Source organism: Punica granatum, chromosome 7, assembly GCF_007655135.1.
Source record: "Punica granatum isolate Tunisia-2019 chromosome 7, ASM765513v2, whole genome shotgun sequence".
In the NCBI taxonomy this organism is placed as follows: Eukaryota; Viridiplantae; Streptophyta; class Magnoliopsida; order Myrtales; family Lythraceae; genus Punica; species Punica granatum.
The window spans coordinates 713,474-730,370 of record NC_045133.1 but is presented as its reverse complement, the minus strand read 5'-3'; the positions used below and the strand labels follow the sequence as shown (position 1 = coordinate 730,370).

Sequence of the window (16,897 nt, the reverse complement as noted above, 5' to 3'; positions counted from 1 at the left end):
ACCCGGATTAGGGGGAAGAGAATAGCACACGGATTAGGATAAAATAATAAAAATTTTACCCTTTTTTAGCATTTTTTGAAAAATAGTAATATACGAGGGGCCATTCGTGTATTTTCGAACTCTCTCTCTCTCTTCCTCTCTCTCTCTCCTCTCTTCCCTTCTCGTTTCAGTCTCTTCTCTCCGATCTGATAAGCTGTCTCACTTCTCAGACTCCGTTCCGCCGCTCTCCCCCTCTCGACGGCGTTACCGATATCTCTTCTCCTTCAATTGCTTCTGCGATCTCACGATCCGATCGCTCGTTCATTCGCCTCTTATCTTCTCCTGCACACTCCCGTTTGATCCTCTCGCCATCTAGGGTTTTTGGGTAACCGCATCGAGTGTCGTCCGGCTCCAGGCAAGTGATTCCCCATGAAGTGCAGTGTCTCTTTGATGTCATCTCACCGTCTGTTCAATTCCCCGAGCTCGACATGACTATCCCGCCATTCTCAATGTCTTGCATTTCTTTGTTTTACATACCGTTCGGGATAGCTTCAGGGGGCTCATGTAGCCTGATTCATGCCAAGAGGACCGTTAAATTTGTTGCCTTGAGGAATTGGCAAACGGCTAATAGGATAATTTCTGTTGTAGGCTAATACTGTAGTAGTTGAGCTGAGATATCAGCTTGGATTTTCTGATCTGTTATCAAGTTGTAAATTTGTGTATCGGAAAGTTCTGAGCTCGGTATGATGGAGTAAGCACCGTTCGTTGCAAGAAACATAGATATGGGCTGCGCTGCCCAGTAACTTCTCTGTAGTTGTTCATACTTTATGAGCTGGAGAATTCATAGATGATGTTTCATAGATATCCAGAGGGTATCGGTTGGTAAACCAAGGAGCATTTCCTGTCAGGAGCTGGAAAAGTAGTAAAGGAAATGAATTTTACTTATTGAAGATGATGTTTTGAATTTGCATTCTAGAGAGGTTACTGTCATTATGTCTGTTGTACATAGGTACATTTTCATGACTTGCATCAAGCTTCATGGATGACAGCATCAGTATGTCTTGTGATTTGAATGAAAAAAAGGGAATAAAAATGCTTACATGGGATTGAAATTTAAACCCAAGGCTTATCATTTTACATGTAGGCTGTTGCACAGTTTGGTCAATATAATGTAGCTTATTTCTATGAAGTAGAGTAGCTTCTGGAAATTCTATAGGAGGTTTGATAATTTATGATGATGCTTTCAATTTTCCATATCTATATCTCATGCATATTAATGAGTCACCTGACTTCTTTCCAGCTTGTGTTCAATTTGCTTGAATGACCTCGGGGGGACAATCTTGTCATGGCATCCAGTATGTCGTCCGGAGATCGGAGGTACTGTATTATTATCCTTGAGACAGAGGATTGGAATTTCTTTTTGTCCGTAATCATTCTGTAGATGAATTTGAAGATAAGCTATTATCCAATAATTTTTTACCTATCCTTTGGTTAATAGTAACAACTTTGGGATGCATATGGTCTCATTATCTTTTATCTTCTGCCAATATTTGATGTTGCATTTGTATTTTGAAGGCATTTCAGTTTCTGATTGGTTCTGATGGCTCCTAATGTTGATTGCAATCTGGGATTCAAAATATTCATTATAAAATTTCTTACTGCCACAACCTAAAAGAAGACCATGAAAAGCAGACCATGATAGGTTACCTTGAATATCTGATGTGATTAGGTGGGCATCAGCCAGAAGAGGTGGCATGACTGTACTGGGGAAAGTTGCTGTTCCGAAACCTATAAACTTACCGAGCCAGAGGTATTTGCTTTCTTGCTGATTTTGTAATTTTGTACCTATTTGTTTCATTCACTTACTGTTATAATATTGGTGTTAAAGGCAAGAAAACCACGGTCTGGACCCAAATGTTGAAATTGTTCCCAAGTGAGTATACAATTTTTTTGAGTTTTCAATCTGATTCTCTCAGTTTTATGCGGGTCGAATTTAGAATTATCCTTCTCTCTTTAACTTTGACAGGGGTACACTCGGTTGGGGGAGTCGGCCATCATCATCTACATCAAATGCGTGGGGTTCTTCATCACTATCCCCAAATGCCGATAGCGGTTCCAATTCACTGGGCCGCCTCAGTGCCCGACCTTCATCTGGTGAAGCTGGCACTCGTCCTTCCACAGCTGGCAGTGACAATGTTCATGACTCTACTCATCATGCGTGGAGTTCAAATTCTAGACCATCATCAGCTTCTGGAGCATTAACATCCAGTCAGGCATCACTTGGATCACTGCGTCCACGTAGTGCAGAACCAAGACCTGGTAGCTCACAGTTGTCCCGATTTGCGGAACCTCCATCTGATATCTCTGTTGTTGGGAGCGGGGAAAGATTGGTATTATCCTGGTTTCATTAAGTTTCGTCATTATGAACTATATGAGTCATAGAAGTTGATTGAAAGAAGCTCTTTAGCTTACTGTCTTTTGAATTCTGTTGTTTTTTCTCAGTCATTGCTTTATAACATTCAGTGCTCAGTAAGTGCGAATATTTATCTCTACATTTGCTTCTGTAGTCAACCCCCTTGAGGGACTTGTTCAGGTTGATTACCCTTTTTTTCCCTCTCTTTTTTAAACTTGCAACAATTTCCTTGGGTTTTAATGTGGACAAAAGAATTGGATATCGATGTTTCTGCTTTTTTAAGTAATAAATGTGACTTTTTTTTCCATGTCGTAGAAACTTTTTGCTGCGCAGGGAAGATAAGTTATTGATTTCTATTTATAGCATATAGTTCATCTGAAGCAGACTGCCTTGGGCACATTATAGCTACATTTTCCCTTTTCTTTGAGTCTTACAAGTTACACCTGCATGTGAAGGGCCTAACTTGCAATTTTTTTCCCCTTTTATGTGTAGGTTGTGACGTCATCAAAGAATGATGGATTTTCTTTGAGTACTGGCGATTTTCCAAGTCTTGGTTCAGTGAAAAGCAGCCCAGGGAAAAATACAGGCTCACAAGGTTCCTTAGCTAGATCCCATTCATAATTAAGATTTTCCCTTTTTGCTCAGAAAAGTTTCTTGTATGATAACTAGGGTCTCGTCATGCAATTTACCCTTCCCATAGTGCAATTTAGTTCTCATGGTACTCATATGCTTATTAATTAATTATAATTATTCCGGTCTCTTTGTACGAATTTTCTTTCCCTTAGTTCATTTAGTAGATTTTCTGAAGCTAGCAATGTGCTACCGTATTTTTCAAGGTTTGAACGGTTGAGCGTGTACAAATGTTAGCTTAATGCCCTGTTCCCTAGCATAAGTCGTCTAGGTTCTGGCGTATTAGGAATATTTGTCAGGTCTGAAGTACGCCCTGTTAATTTGACTGATGCTCTTCATGATTTCGGTGCTCTATCAATTGTACGATCCTGCTTATCTTTGAAACTGTTTTTGCAGATCCTGCTTTGCATGATTCAGGTTCTGCTGGTGGATTGGCCCTTGCTAAAGACGGTTCTGAGAATTATTCTGTTGGTATGCATGTTTGCCTTGTAATCTAGTGCTGCATTGCTGTCCCTTTTATGGTAATGGCCATTTTGCTAGAAATCTGATTGTTGCAGCTTTTGTTGCAACTTCCCACTTTTACAGGTGATGCTTCCTTGAGTGCAGACGGAAAGAGTAGAACAGACGACTCGTGGAGAAAAGATAATCCATCATATGGTGAGGATGGTCACAGGGTTGGCATCGAGAAAAGGAATGGGGATAACCCACCTTTTCAGAATTCGGGTATCCTCCCTCAACATTTCAACGCCTGGCGTGGCCCACCTGCAAATAATCCACCAGGTGGCGTCTGGTATAGAGGCCCTCCAGGTGGACCTCCCCCATATGGTGGGCCTGTTCCACCAGGTGGCTTCCCCATGGAGCCCTTTCATTATTACCGTCCTCAAATTCCACCTTCTGCTCTCCCAAATCCACAACAAGTTCCTCCACCAGGAACTGGCCCAAGGGGACCCCATCCTAAAAGTGGAGATATGTATAGACCTCAGATGCCTGATGCTTACATTCGCCCTGGCATGCCAGTTAGGCCTGGTTTCTACCCTGGGCCTGTACCCTATGACGGTTATATCGGTCCTCCTCCTATGCGATATTTTGGTCCAAATGAACGGGATATTTCAATGATGGGCATGGCAGGTGGTCCTCCATCTATATATGGGCAATTTCCAGGCCATAATGCTCCTGATGCTGGCAATTCTCACATTAGACCTCCTGGGCATGGTTCTAATAATATAGTCCGCAGTTCAGAAGAAGTGGAATCTGGTCATCATCGTGATCCCCGGGAACCATACAGGGTTCTCTTGAAGCAGCATGATAATTGGAATGAGAAGAGTGAACAACAAAAACAGGAGGAAACTCAGCAAAGCAGTGGACCATCCATGGAGAAGGTGGACCAGTCTAGAGCATCATCATGGGAAAATGAGTGCAGAGTGGATAGCTGGAAAGATGAGGAGAAGGATTTGGAAGTTAGAGCGGTTGGTGAGGGCGCTGCTTCTCAGAATTTTGGAAAAAAAGCTGGTGGATCTGTTCTTTCCGGCAAAGTAAAGTTGCCAAAAGATCTGGAAAGTGCCAGGGTAGATAGAGACAATGCAAGGGCTGAACAGAAGAATTTCGTCACCGATAGTCCAAAATCTGGCACTCCAGAGGGTTCCAGTCTGATTCAAAAAATTGAGGGCTTGAATGCCAAAGCCCGGGTTTCTGATCCGCGACATGACGTTATGGTCGTTTCTGAAAGGCCAGTGCGAGGGAACAAATGGCACATACGTGAGGCGAAGTCAAGTCATTCTGCTGCTGAACCTGGGCATCATCCCCCATGTTCTGCAAATGTTCAGGACAAATCAGGTCTTTGTACTGAAGAGAAGATGCTTGAAGAGACTGCTGATAGTGGTACAAACACCTCCAGGTTTGTGACTTGCAGGATCCACTTATTGGTTCAATTTTGATAATTTACTAATATATAGAACTTCACAGGAGGTATCCTCATAGCGTGCGAGGTAAAGTTCATCATCAACGGGGCAGAGGAAGATTCAACCCAGAAGACATCGATGGTTTTCGTAAGAAACCTGTTGCCTTGGATCCTTTACTGCCCATTCCTTCAGAAGCTTCTGATGTTCACAGGCGGACAGATCCAGCTTCTCAATCTACACGAAAATATGAGGGAGGATATGTACCTGTCATCACTGGACCTGGTGATAGTCAAGCAGAGGTAGGACATCTATATATTTCTTCTGATTTCACTAAAGAAATAGCCGTTTGAAAGTTAATGCATGATGTTTGGCCTTACCTTCAGCGTGCACATGCAAAGATGAAAGAGCAACGTGTGAAACAAAGGCAAAATGAAGAGGACGAACTCGCCAGGGAGCAGAAAGCCAAGGCACAGATGAAACTGGAGGAATTGAATAGACGTACGCATGTGGTGGAAGGTTCAAATTCAAAGACTGAAAGTGGCATCCTGAATAACGAGAACAAGGCAATACCTACTAGGTCTGCCCTGTCAAGTTCTTCACCTGTGAGCGGGGGTGATTTAGTCAGGCAAACTACTGAGGCTCTGAATGATGCAGTCGGAAGATCTAGTGGTCCGTCGAAGGAATTTCCGCATGAGCCACAAAAGGGTGTTCACAAGGAGCCTGCCATTGTTCTAAAATCCGTACCACTACAGCAGGATGCTAAATTTAATGCCGATAACTATGATGTTGCTCCACAGACTCTTAAGCAGCATCGTACTGGGTACAAGCAGAAGCAGAACATGATGTCTGAAAAGAACAACACTCAGAAGATTGTCACTGAGGCACCAAAATCTCAAGTTGTTGTGGCAGATGATGTCACTATGGCTGTCGATGGCGGGGCTGACTTCTCAGCATATCAAAGAAGACGAAGTAACAGAGGTAATCGCAACAAGCCTAAAGGGGATGAATCATCTACTGCAAATCCTTTACCACTGCTGGCACCTAAAGAAAGTGGTGGGGTCAGCACTGCTGCAGTTGAAGGTGCTAAGTTGAAGGCTTCTGGATCTGAAACTGATCACAGTGCAGTTGGGACATTGGCGGAGTCTAATGATGAAAATCAGCTGTCAGAGCAGTGTCCAGGTTCGGCAAATGAAGAAGCCCATGTTAGAGGGAATAACCAGTGGAAGTCTCAGCCTTCTCGCAGGGCTCCGAGAAATCAAAATGTAAACAGAGTGGCCGATAAGTTCCATGGTGGTGATGCTGCTGTGTGGGCACCTGTCCGAACACAACATAAAACTGAGGTTGCTGATGGAACCAGTGAGAGAACTGCAGGGGAGGGTCAATCTTCTTTGGTGAAGAGTGATCAGCCCTTACAGAATAATAATCCAAGAAGCAAGAGAGCAGAGTTAGAGAGGTATATCCCCAAGCCAGTTGCCAAGGAAATGGCTCAACAAGGAAGTGTACATCAGCAGATGGCTGTTTTGGAGAGTCAAAAGAAATCAGCAGATGAGGCTGTTCAGCAGGGAGATACTGGATCCGGCTCTGTTGCAGTGAAGGAATCAAGTAGCAGGCAGAATAGGTCCGCAAAAGGACATGGGTCGTGGCACCAGCGGGGTACGACTGATACAGTAACTACTCAAGGTTTGCCCATTGAACAATCCCAATCTCAATCATTGCACGTGGCTGGAAATGTTCAGAAATGGCCGGAGCATCAGCAAGGGCCAAAGCCTGAAGAAAAGCCCACCAAGGAGCAACCAAAGCATCACGATGAAGGGCTTTCTTGTGATGGCGCAAATGTTCCTAGCGAATCTGCCAGCTTCACATCTCAATTCACAGCTCCTGCTGTCAGAGATCAGGGAATAATAGGGAGAGGAAAGCGTCACCCTTTCTCGAGGGGGCAGAAGGGTAGGCTTGATTCTGACCAGAACAAGAGCGTTGGCGAATCAGAAAAATGTCACAATCCGTCTGTGGCTCCCGAAGGTAGCCAAACGGACCCTGCTGCTGAAGGTAGCCACACAGATCCTGCAGGTCCTGCTCCTAGAGAAAGCCATGGCATTGTGGAACGGTCAACATTGCATTGGCAGCCAAAATCCCGGGCAGTTCCTAGTCAAAATTACCGGGCAAACAAGGCAGCTGGTACTGGTCGGAACACTGCTGAATCTAGTGGAGTTCCCGTGGAAGAGTTCTCTGAGGAGCATGATGAGGCCCGAGATCCATCTGTTTATGTGGAGGACAAGATGCATGAAAAAGCAGGGCTGCCTGAGGGAAGTAAGAGAGAGAGCAGACCACGGTTCTTAGCTGGTCGTCCTCAGTCACCGAGTCAAGGTCCCCTTAAGACGACGGAATCAGCTGATGAACCACACGAGGCTGTGTTCTCTTCCGGGCCACGTAAGAATGGGAACCAAAACTCTAGCCGGTTTGTGAGGAGAGATGAGTACCACGGGGAATGGAACTCAAGCAGGCAAGACACCAGACAGCACAACGCTCCGGCCCATCGGGAAAGGCAGCGGTACAACTCGAGCTACAAGTACCAGCCAGTTGGGATATATGGCAATGAAAATAAACCGAGCCACTTTGAAGGGCTGAGGGATGTTTCTCAGAGTAAAGGCCCAAGGTACAAGGAGAGGGCGGGTCAGAGTGGCTCTAGGCGCGGGGGAGGTACCTTTTACGAGCGGCAGGGTGGCAATGCTCATGTAGATTGAGTAGATTCTGGCTTTGATTGTTGAAGAGAGCTTGTAAGTGAATAGCTGCTTGCAGATCTCCCGCGGCAATTGTGGATCGATGACTACTTGAGCCTTCAGGTATCTCTGACGAGTGGAATAGCTTCTGAGACCCATCATCACTTATTACACATGCTTTAACTAATGTTGTTTTGATGTTTGGTTTAGGTTGCGAGCGAGTGAAGAATGTATTGGGGAAAACATGGCAGGGGCAATTTGGCGGGATGTGATTGATGATGTTTTGCTGCTTCTGTTGTTAGTTAGGAAAAGAAAGAAAATTGTGGTCTTGTTGCTGAACAATGTCATGTTTCTCCTTGGAACACACACATGTTTCCTTAAAATCCTGCATTTGGCGTTGGCCTTGTGCATGAATGAATATATCAGTCAATGCTAATGGAAAGCGTAGTATTTGAAAAGGTCTCAATCTCCCGCTCAGACTCATGCTTAACTTTGATGTTTATAAACAGTCAGCCTCTCGGAATTCCCGATTCCCCATTGTTCAATGGAACGTTGTCCGTTCCAGCAGTAAACTGAATAGTACTGGTTAAACATGACGCTAGAGGATGCCATATTCAATTCTCTCTGAGTCCAGGATGGGACTACTATGAGTCGATCGAATATCATTTAGAAGGACCAGAGTCCAATTACTGTGATCATCATATGGACATACCCAAAATGACAGGACCAAAGGAAGGCCAATCTAGTGAGCTCACTGGCCCAAAATGACAGGACCAAAGAGAGGCCATCGAGCAAATGAGAAGGGTCGATGTCATCCAAATTGCCCCAAAATGATACAAGAGAGAGGCCCATCGACTTTGAGAAGGGCCAGTTCGACTGTGGGAAGGGTCTAGTGGTGGGTCTAGGAAAAGACCCATGTAACCCAAATTGCCCCAGAATGGATATGAGAGGCTCGTTATGGGAAGGGTCCAGAGGGTATACTAAGAAAGTATTTTATGATGCAACAACGGGCTCTGGAGGCCATGGGCTTGTGATAGGCCCACTAGACCTAAGAGAGAGCCCACCAATTTTTCTCAATACCACCCACCATTGAGATTACAGGAAGGGCCCTTGAGATCCAAATTGGCCTAAATTGGTACATGAGAGGGCCCCTCGTCCAATGAGAAGAGCCCAATACAGCTAGGGAAGGGCCCACTAAGCCTTTAACAAGGGTATATTGGGTCTACAAGAATGCCAATCTAACTAAAATTGCTTTAAACTGGATACAAAAAGCTCGTGGACCTATGACAATGGCCTAGTGGGTCTGTGAAAAGGCCCTTATGATCAAATAACGACCTGAGAGAGGCCCACTACTAAAGGAGCAACTCTTTTTTTTCATTTTTCTTTTTTTGTGTGCCCCATCTAGTATTTCAATCAAATGTCATTCAAAGGAGACCAAACTCTAGTTACTAGGGGATCATCATTTGCATGTATATTAATTATACATGCATGCAGCTCATCATTCAATGTCCCAAAAGTGCAGGCCCAAAGAGAAGACATCGGGCCTACGAGAAAGGTTCACACTATCTAAATTGCCCTATAATGGTACATGAGAGAGGCATGTTGGCCTATGAGATTGGCCATGTTACTATGGGAAGGCCTAGTAGGCCTTTGACCAGTGGTATAGTTGGTCTTTTAGAAGGTCCATTTGGCCAAAATTGCCCCAAAATGGATGTGACAGGCTCGTGGGCCAAAAGAGTAGGCCCAAAGATAAGTCATATGGCCTACGAGAAAGGCCAATGTGATCCAATAAAATGATACATGAGAGAAGCTCGTCAGCTTACACGGGGAGGGCCTAGAAGGCCTTTAACAAGTGTACAAGGGGCCTATAAGAAGGTCCACATGACCAAAATTGCCCCAAAATGGATACGAAATGCCCAATGGTCTCTGAGATTGGGCCTTGTGACCCAAGAATGGGCTTTAGGAAAGGGCCATGAGCCTATGGGAAAGGCCCACTAACTCTAAAAGGTAGGCTCATTACTTAAGAGAAGGGTCCACTTTTGACAGCCATCCTATTTTTTTCGATGCGCCTTATCTAGCATCTCAATCATTTAAAATGGATTGGAATCAGTTACTATGGGGTCATCATATTTATATACATGTGCATGTGCAATTTTAAACTCAGTTGCCGAAGGAGCAGCCCAAAGAGGGGCCACTAAGCTCAAGAGAAAGGCTCATTTGATCCAAATTGTCCTAAAATGGTGCATGAGGGAGACTAGTTGGCTTATGAGAAGGGCCTAGTGTGACCATGGGAAAGGCCTTTAACAAGGGTACAATAGGTCTATGAGGAGGCACATGTGGCCGAAGTTGCCTTAAAATGGATGTGAGAGGCCTGTGGACCTATGAGAACAGTCCAATGTGTCTATGAGAAGAGCCCTTGTGACACCATAACGAGCTTGAAAGAGGCTCATGGGCCTGTAAGAGAGGGCCACTATTAGGAATTGTTAATTTTTTTGTTACGGAACACCTAGTATTCCAATCAATTGACATTCAAAAGAGACCTGAGTCTTGTTACTATAGGATCATCATGCGTATATACATACATGTATGTAATTTAGAGCCTAATGGCCCAAATGGACATGCTTGAAGAGAGGCCGTCGGACCTCCAAGAAAGGCCAATTTGATCTAAATTGCCATTAAATGACTTATAAAAGGGACCTATGGACTTATTTAAGGGTCTAGTCGATTATGGGAATGACCCAATAGGCTTTTGATAATGGTACAATGCGTTTATGAAAAGGGCGATTATGATAAAAAAACGAGCATTGGAAGAGGTGTATTGGGCCCATATGAGAAGCCTCATCCTAAGAGCCACCAAATTTTTTCAGCATACGCCACCTATTATTTCAATCAAATGTATATGCATACACCTATGCATACACCTATGTAGTTCAAAGATGAGTGGCTCAAACAAGCAAGCCCAAAGAGAGGCCATTGGGCCTATGAGAAAGGCTAATGTAATCCAAATTGCCCTAAAATGGTACATGAGAGAGGTCTATCGTCTTGTGAGAATGGCCCAGTGCCACTATAGGAAGGGCCTAGTGTGGTCCAGTACCACGATAAGAAGGGCTTAGTAGGCCTTTGAGACGAGTACATGATAAAGCCCATGTAACCAAAATTGATATGAGATGCTCGTTGACCTATGATAAGAGCCCGATGGATTTATGAGAAGAGCCCTTGCGACTTGATAATAGACTCTGAGAGAGGCCCATGGTTGAGAGCCACATTTATTTTTGATGTGCACCATTTGATATCTCGATCAAAATGACATTTAAAAAGGAATAGAGTCTAGTTACCGTAAGATCACCATATGTATATAAATATACGTATGCAATTCATAGATCGGTGGCCTAAAAGGGCAAGCCCAAAGAGAGGCTAACGACCTACGGGAAGGGCCAATATGATCCAAATTGCCCTAAAATGGTACATGAGAGAGGCCCGTCGGCCCATGATAAGGGCCCAGTGCGATTATGGGAAGGATCAAGTAGGCCTTTAATAAGGGTACAATGGGCCTATGAGAAGACTAATGTGACCAAAATTGCCTCAAGATAGATATGGAAGGCGTGTGACCTATGAAAAGGGCTTCTATGATTTAATAACGAACTCTCTCGGAGGCCATGAACCAGTGAGCATTGGGCCTAATAGTGCTCATTTCCATGAGTCTTCAATATTTTGGTTTGCACTTTAATTATTAGGTTCCAATTGATATAAGATCGAATCGACTGATTTATTAATGGTAAAACTATGTTAACGTGACTATTTTTACTTCTCATGGACAAATGAAATGACTCTCTCTCTCTCTTTTTTTTTTTTTTTTTTTTCCTTTGGTAAATAAAATCCTTGTACCGTGTTCTAAGTTCTTGCGTTTCTATATATGCGTGTGTATATGGAAAGGAGGCAAATTTATTATCCTGTTCCTGTCCACTGTAGAAGACGATACGAATAAAGACCCAGGGAATTCACCGTTGGAGAGCAGCAGCAGCAGCGTCCCCTTCTTTTATCTCCAATAGATTTGTCTATCCATTCCTATTAACCTCCCTCCCTCCCTCCCTCCCTCCCCTGTATGTATTGCTGAACAAATTGGAGCTCACGACGACAAGATACAAGCTGCGGTTTTCATGTTCTTATCTTCCCAATCAATCTGCGGAACTTCCCCTCCGGAGCTTGTAATTCCCAGTATTCATGGGTTCATGCCTTCAGGTGCGTACCCCCTTCGTTCTATTGGATTGTCCGGCTTATCTTCTGGCGTTCTCAGCCACTTGGTAGCTCGATTTCGTGGTGTTAATGGGAAAAGTTGAAGTTTTTGCGGGGAATTCCGTCTGCGTGCCATTGCGGTGGTGATTTCAGAGGCGGGGTTTGTCTTGGGTAGCTGAGAAATTGGCTTTGATGATGAAAATGCAAAGCGAATCAAAAGTTCTGCTGCTAATTAGGATTTTTTTCTTAAGGATAGAATTTGCTGGGATAAGTTACTTTTGTTTTCCGATTAATTGCTTAAAGTAGTTTATTTAGTTTCGATCTGCTTGGTAGTTGATGATGCTTAATTCACTCCTTCTTCCTCTCCCTAAGTCTCTGATTCTGGAAACACCAAAAAGCGGTTCGATTTCGAGTAGTTTGATATTATCTTTGATGTTTAGCTGAGTCGGGTATTTTCGCAATTCTTCTTATTGGAGTAGGTTCGCTCGAGTTAATGGTCTCACTACAATTGAGAAGCTGAAGATGGCATTGGTAACTAATCAGTTCCAGGTGGTACAGAGCTTGACTTCTGATTTGTCCAAATATATCTTTGTTGTAAATTATGAAATTATCTTATAAATGCTTGGTGCATGCAGAAATATGTTAATTTTTAAGATGATTGTTTGAGGATGGATCGGTGTTATCATTGCTTTTCTTTGGCTATTAAACTGGGCAGTGCTGACTTCTATTTTAAGGAGTGAAGTTGAAGCCTAGGCGGAGACACAGGAATTGAATTTTCTCTGCATATGATATCTACCTTCTCTATGGGACTAGACTTTATCATCCCTGTCAAAAGTCTGATTTATGCAATGCTTTTGGAACATTATATCTATGCTTCCTTTGTATGAAAGTTATGCTATTGAATAATCCATGGAAGTCTAGGTAGATCTTATTGGCCTTGTCATCTTGCATTTCTTGATAACTGTGAGGTCTCTGTGTGCTTTTAAGGAGGTCCTATATTGGCTGAGAATATTAAGGTAATGAATCCCATGCTAGATCTCTGGAGGTGATCAGTGTTACTTCTATCATTGCACTACAGGGTTCTTATGCGGGATTTCCTTCAAAGCCCACATCGTTGAAATTGAACAAAGAATTGAGGTTGAAGCAATGTGTAGTCACATTACGTGCGCTCGGGAACTTGGATAGGTGCTTAGGATTGAAGCGCCACCTTTGTCTCAGGTGAAATATGGATTTTTTTTTTATAATTTGTTTTTTCGGGAATGAGTTGCATATTTACATATTGTAGGTGCATATCTCTTAACTGTGGCCAACACTAAAGAAAATCTTTTAAGAAAATAGGTGGCAATTATTTACTTTTGATGCTTCATGTCCATGTTGTTGGAGTTATATCGAATTATATTATATCATGAAGAATGGCTTACAAATGGTAATGAGGAGCTTACATTGATGAATGATTTTATTGGGAAAATAACCTGCGAGTATCATGGCAAGGTTAGGAACAAAAGGTTTAGTGCAGATGCAACCAAGTTGGGTTTTGATGCAGTAGTCAGTAAGTGGAGTCAATATTAGATGGACTGCTTTCTTACTTGATTCACGTCCTGACTCCTAGTAAAGTCTATTGAGCTGTATCACTTTTTGGATGATGATGATGTGCTGTATCATGTTGATTCTCCCATGATATGCCCGTGTTCTTCACGTTGAAATTATGAATTGATGCCTGTTTGCATGGAGAATTCGAAAAATTTGTGTCAAAATCCTTATAATTATAGGCCTTGTTTGTTGTCATTTTGCTTTGATGGGCTTCACCTACTATAGAAGCAGACTTTCTTTGGATCATAGGCTATGTCCTCAAGGTCCTCCATTTTAGGAGGCTTGTCCCACTCTTTTAGAAGGCTAGTACCTCTCTTTGATCCTTCTTTCTAAATCTTTCTTGTTGCAGTTGCAGGGAGTCCTTTGCAGGGCCCTACATTTAACATCATCTAGTGATGATTATCATGGCATTTAGAATTGTGCTTGTGTTTTGTCAGTTTAAGATTTGAAATACATTGTCTGTTATAACCACTCTTACACCTATCTGAGATTAGAAATCATGGTAACTGGTCTCTGCAGAGTAGGATCCCCACACCTTTTCTTCCCAAAAGTTAAATCCTTGAGGGTCTCATCTTTTAAAGGTAGTGTCCACAATGATGGATCTGGAGGAGGCAGATCCGAGAAAGTATCCCAGAACTCTGTCAGACTTTCTTACGTACCTAAAGAAAGCAAAGAGACCGTAGCTGAATCCTCCAAGGCACATGATGTTCCAATTCCCCATGCTCCTGGAACCAATGGAAATGCTGCAGGTTCCGCTGCTATTCATAAGTTATTCAGGAAATGGCTCACAATGTTGACGTCGCATTCATCAGATCAGTTGGCGGATGAAATTTTTGGAGGAGGACCCCCTCCAAGAGAAATATCAGGGACGGAAAATGAGACCCAGTTGGAGGGGAAAGTGGCATTCTGAAAACCTTATGGTGCCACTATTGGGCTCTTGATGCAACAATAAAATTTCCCCCGCTGATATTGTGAGTATCACATTTTCATTTGAATGAAAAATCTCAGTTTTCGTTGCATGTCGAGCTGAAGCTGCTGGTACATTTACACAAATCTTGATTGCTGCTTTTTATTTGCAGCATTCCTTTATTCCTTGCTGTTAATGTCACCTATGGGAGGGAAGTTTCAAAGGAGCTGATGCCATTATGGGTGCTTGGCCCCCTGCTCATTGCCCTATACATCAAGATGCTTCGTGGTTTGTGCTCCCTTTATGTTTTCACCTTCAAGCAGACCGTTAATGTAATCAAGAACCTGCCTGTGTACTACATGATTGCCTACGAGTTTGTTGCTCGTGGAAAGCTCAAAGAAGTCATTGCCACTCGGGTTTGGCAACCTGTGGTGGACATTAAGAACTTGGACTACAAGGAGCTCTGGAGAAGTAAGCTCAGAGAGTTTCAGGAGTGGCTGCTGGAGAAGTACCTGGATTTTGTCGAGTCTATATGGCCGTACTATTGCAGAACTATTAGGTTCCTAAAGAGGGCTAATCTCATTTAGTTGATTCGGCAGAAGGTTTTTGGTGGACGAAGGACTCAATTAGAGATTGTTCTGAAAGGAAGGCGAGATTTTTGTGATAGAGAACGACCGGAAGCCTCCATTTTCGACTGGTGTTCTTCATGGGCGGCTCGGGGATCACATCAAGCGGGAAATGCTTGTTCATTGCACATTCCAGTAGGCGAGGCAATGATGGTCCCCAATTGTTAGTTGTCCTCTCTATTTTCTTTTTGAATCCTATCTTCGATATTCTGTTATTCATGATGTTCGTAACATGGGACAGAACGGAGGAGGTCATATCAGATATTTCAACTGATGAATCATTTTTCGTCATGTGCCTTTTCGAGTTAATATATTTATCTGTTCATTTCCTTGCATCTCTCTCTTTCCATAGATTCGGGGGAATTGGTGACATAATATTGCAATTCGGTTTGTTCTCTGCTTAATGATATTTCGGTTGTTTATTTGGCACTGAAAGATATGCTTGGTATGGCCTGCTTTCTCAGCAGTTGGTGACGATGCTGCAGCATATCATTAAGCTTTTGATCGGGATTCTTTGCAATTTGATGCATTCCAGTATAGTACTAGTATCTCTGTCAACATATTGTTGTCCATTACATAAGGTTCCAATGCCCTTCAAGATATGAAATTACAGCAGCTGAAGATGACATTCGAGAACATGTTGGCAATGTTTATTGACAATTCCTATTATAGTTTTGGTGCCCCTTAGGTCACATGTCCGGGGAGAAGAAACTGCTCTCTCATGCCGTCATATCAAAGTTCCAACACGACATGATCCCATGTCCACTCCCTGTAGAGAGGCGTACGTACTGTTCGGGTTCATGAATTCCCACGACCAATGAGATTGTCTATCATCATCATATTACGTTTTTATTGCATTACCAGATGATCTGTGATTCCATTGAATAACTAACAGGTCTTACTGATCTTTTATCCCCGATGCCATATGGCAATTTTCGATTCTTATGAGGGGTGGTCTCGAAACCTGTTTTCAGTTTAAACTGGACCAACCAATTAACATAACTTTACCTATGAAGTTTAGGCCCGTTGAGTTGGGTGTCCAAACCTTTTCTCATTTTGGTTTAAGTTATGCGAGAATAATATTGCTACGTACGACACTGACATTGACAAAAGAAGGAAGAGAAATAAGAAAATGACAAAACCTTTGTATCATCGGTTACTTCTTTGCCTACGTAAATCTTTGTTTATATCGGGTTGAAACAAAATGTAGGCTGCAAGATCCGTAGGTATTTCACGGGGAAGAGATCGTGTAAACCCGAGAGAAGAAATCGCAGCAAACGAAAGAGAAAGGCATGCCTTCCTTTTCGTTTTGGTCGTTGCTTTGTGCAAAAATATGGCCGCCATGCCCAATTTTTATGAGTCGCATGCGGATGGAAGTCTTTTGCACATCAATCAGATCACTGATATTCTTATCAAAGCATGAGTTTTACCCTTAAATCTTCGAGTACGATGAAAAGCATGACATAACAACGAAGAAGGTACAACGAAAGGGCCGACCAGGACCGGGACGACAGTATACTATCTATTTTAGAAAAACCTATTTGAAATCACAAGCTGCCGACTGTTTGAAATACATTGCTTCTATTCAAGAACTGGAAAACTGCACTGGACTGCAGAATGACGGCCGAGCTGACCGAGTCTCGGCCCGTAAAAACCGAAAAAGGGGAAAACAAACATAGAGCGTTCTTGCAAAGTGGCTGAGGAGAAACTAAAACATATACATATACATATACATATACAGGGAAGCAAAAGGAAAAGAAGGCCATGGTTTGGCCTTGGCTAGGGTTACATTACCATTGCCCTTGCCATTGCATTACTGCTTCTGAGCTGCAGAGCTCTTAATTTATAACGGTGGGTGGCGGTGATGGAAACAAAGGGCAACGGGCAGGGAGCATTGTCTAGAA

The 16,897-nt window shown here is 43.0% G+C and overlaps 2 protein-coding genes across 3 annotated transcripts; both read left to right on the top strand.

The window, feature by feature from the left end:
- The first annotated feature begins 101 nt into the window (after nucleotides 1-101).
- On the top strand, nucleotides 102-8,103 carry LOC116212823 (protein MODIFIER OF SNC1 1). Of its 2 annotated transcripts, XM_031547533.1 has the most exons (11): nucleotides 103-394; nucleotides 1,280-1,356; nucleotides 1,709-1,789; nucleotides 1,868-1,912; nucleotides 2,006-2,369; nucleotides 2,885-2,987; nucleotides 3,419-3,493; nucleotides 3,608-4,916; nucleotides 4,985-5,219; nucleotides 5,304-7,760; nucleotides 7,848-8,103. In XM_031547533.1, the coding sequence occupies exons 2-10, from the start codon at nucleotides 1,325-1,327 to the stop codon at nucleotides 7,659-7,661; spliced, it is 4,602 nt and encodes a 1,533-aa protein (XP_031403393.1). In that variant the 5' UTR covers nucleotides 103-394; nucleotides 1,280-1,324; the 3' UTR covers nucleotides 7,662-7,760; nucleotides 7,848-8,103. The 2 variants fall into 2 exon arrangements, with proteins under 2 accessions (XP_031403394.1, XP_031403393.1); XM_031547534.1 differs by lacking the exon at nucleotides 1,868-1,912 and having other exon boundaries at nucleotides 102-394.
- A 3,448-nt stretch (nucleotides 8,104-11,551) lies between these two features.
- On the top strand, nucleotides 11,552-15,328 carry LOC116212937. The gene is given in 6 exon segments (XM_031547699.1): nucleotides 11,552-11,876; nucleotides 12,350-12,422; nucleotides 12,949-13,088; nucleotides 13,980-14,340; nucleotides 14,343-14,431; nucleotides 14,540-15,328. Coding segments are annotated over 5 exon segments (1,035 nt in total). The 5' UTR covers nucleotides 11,552-11,876; nucleotides 12,350-12,392; the 3' UTR covers nucleotides 14,955-15,328.
- The last annotated feature ends 1,569 nt before the right edge of the window (nucleotides 15,329-16,897 follow it).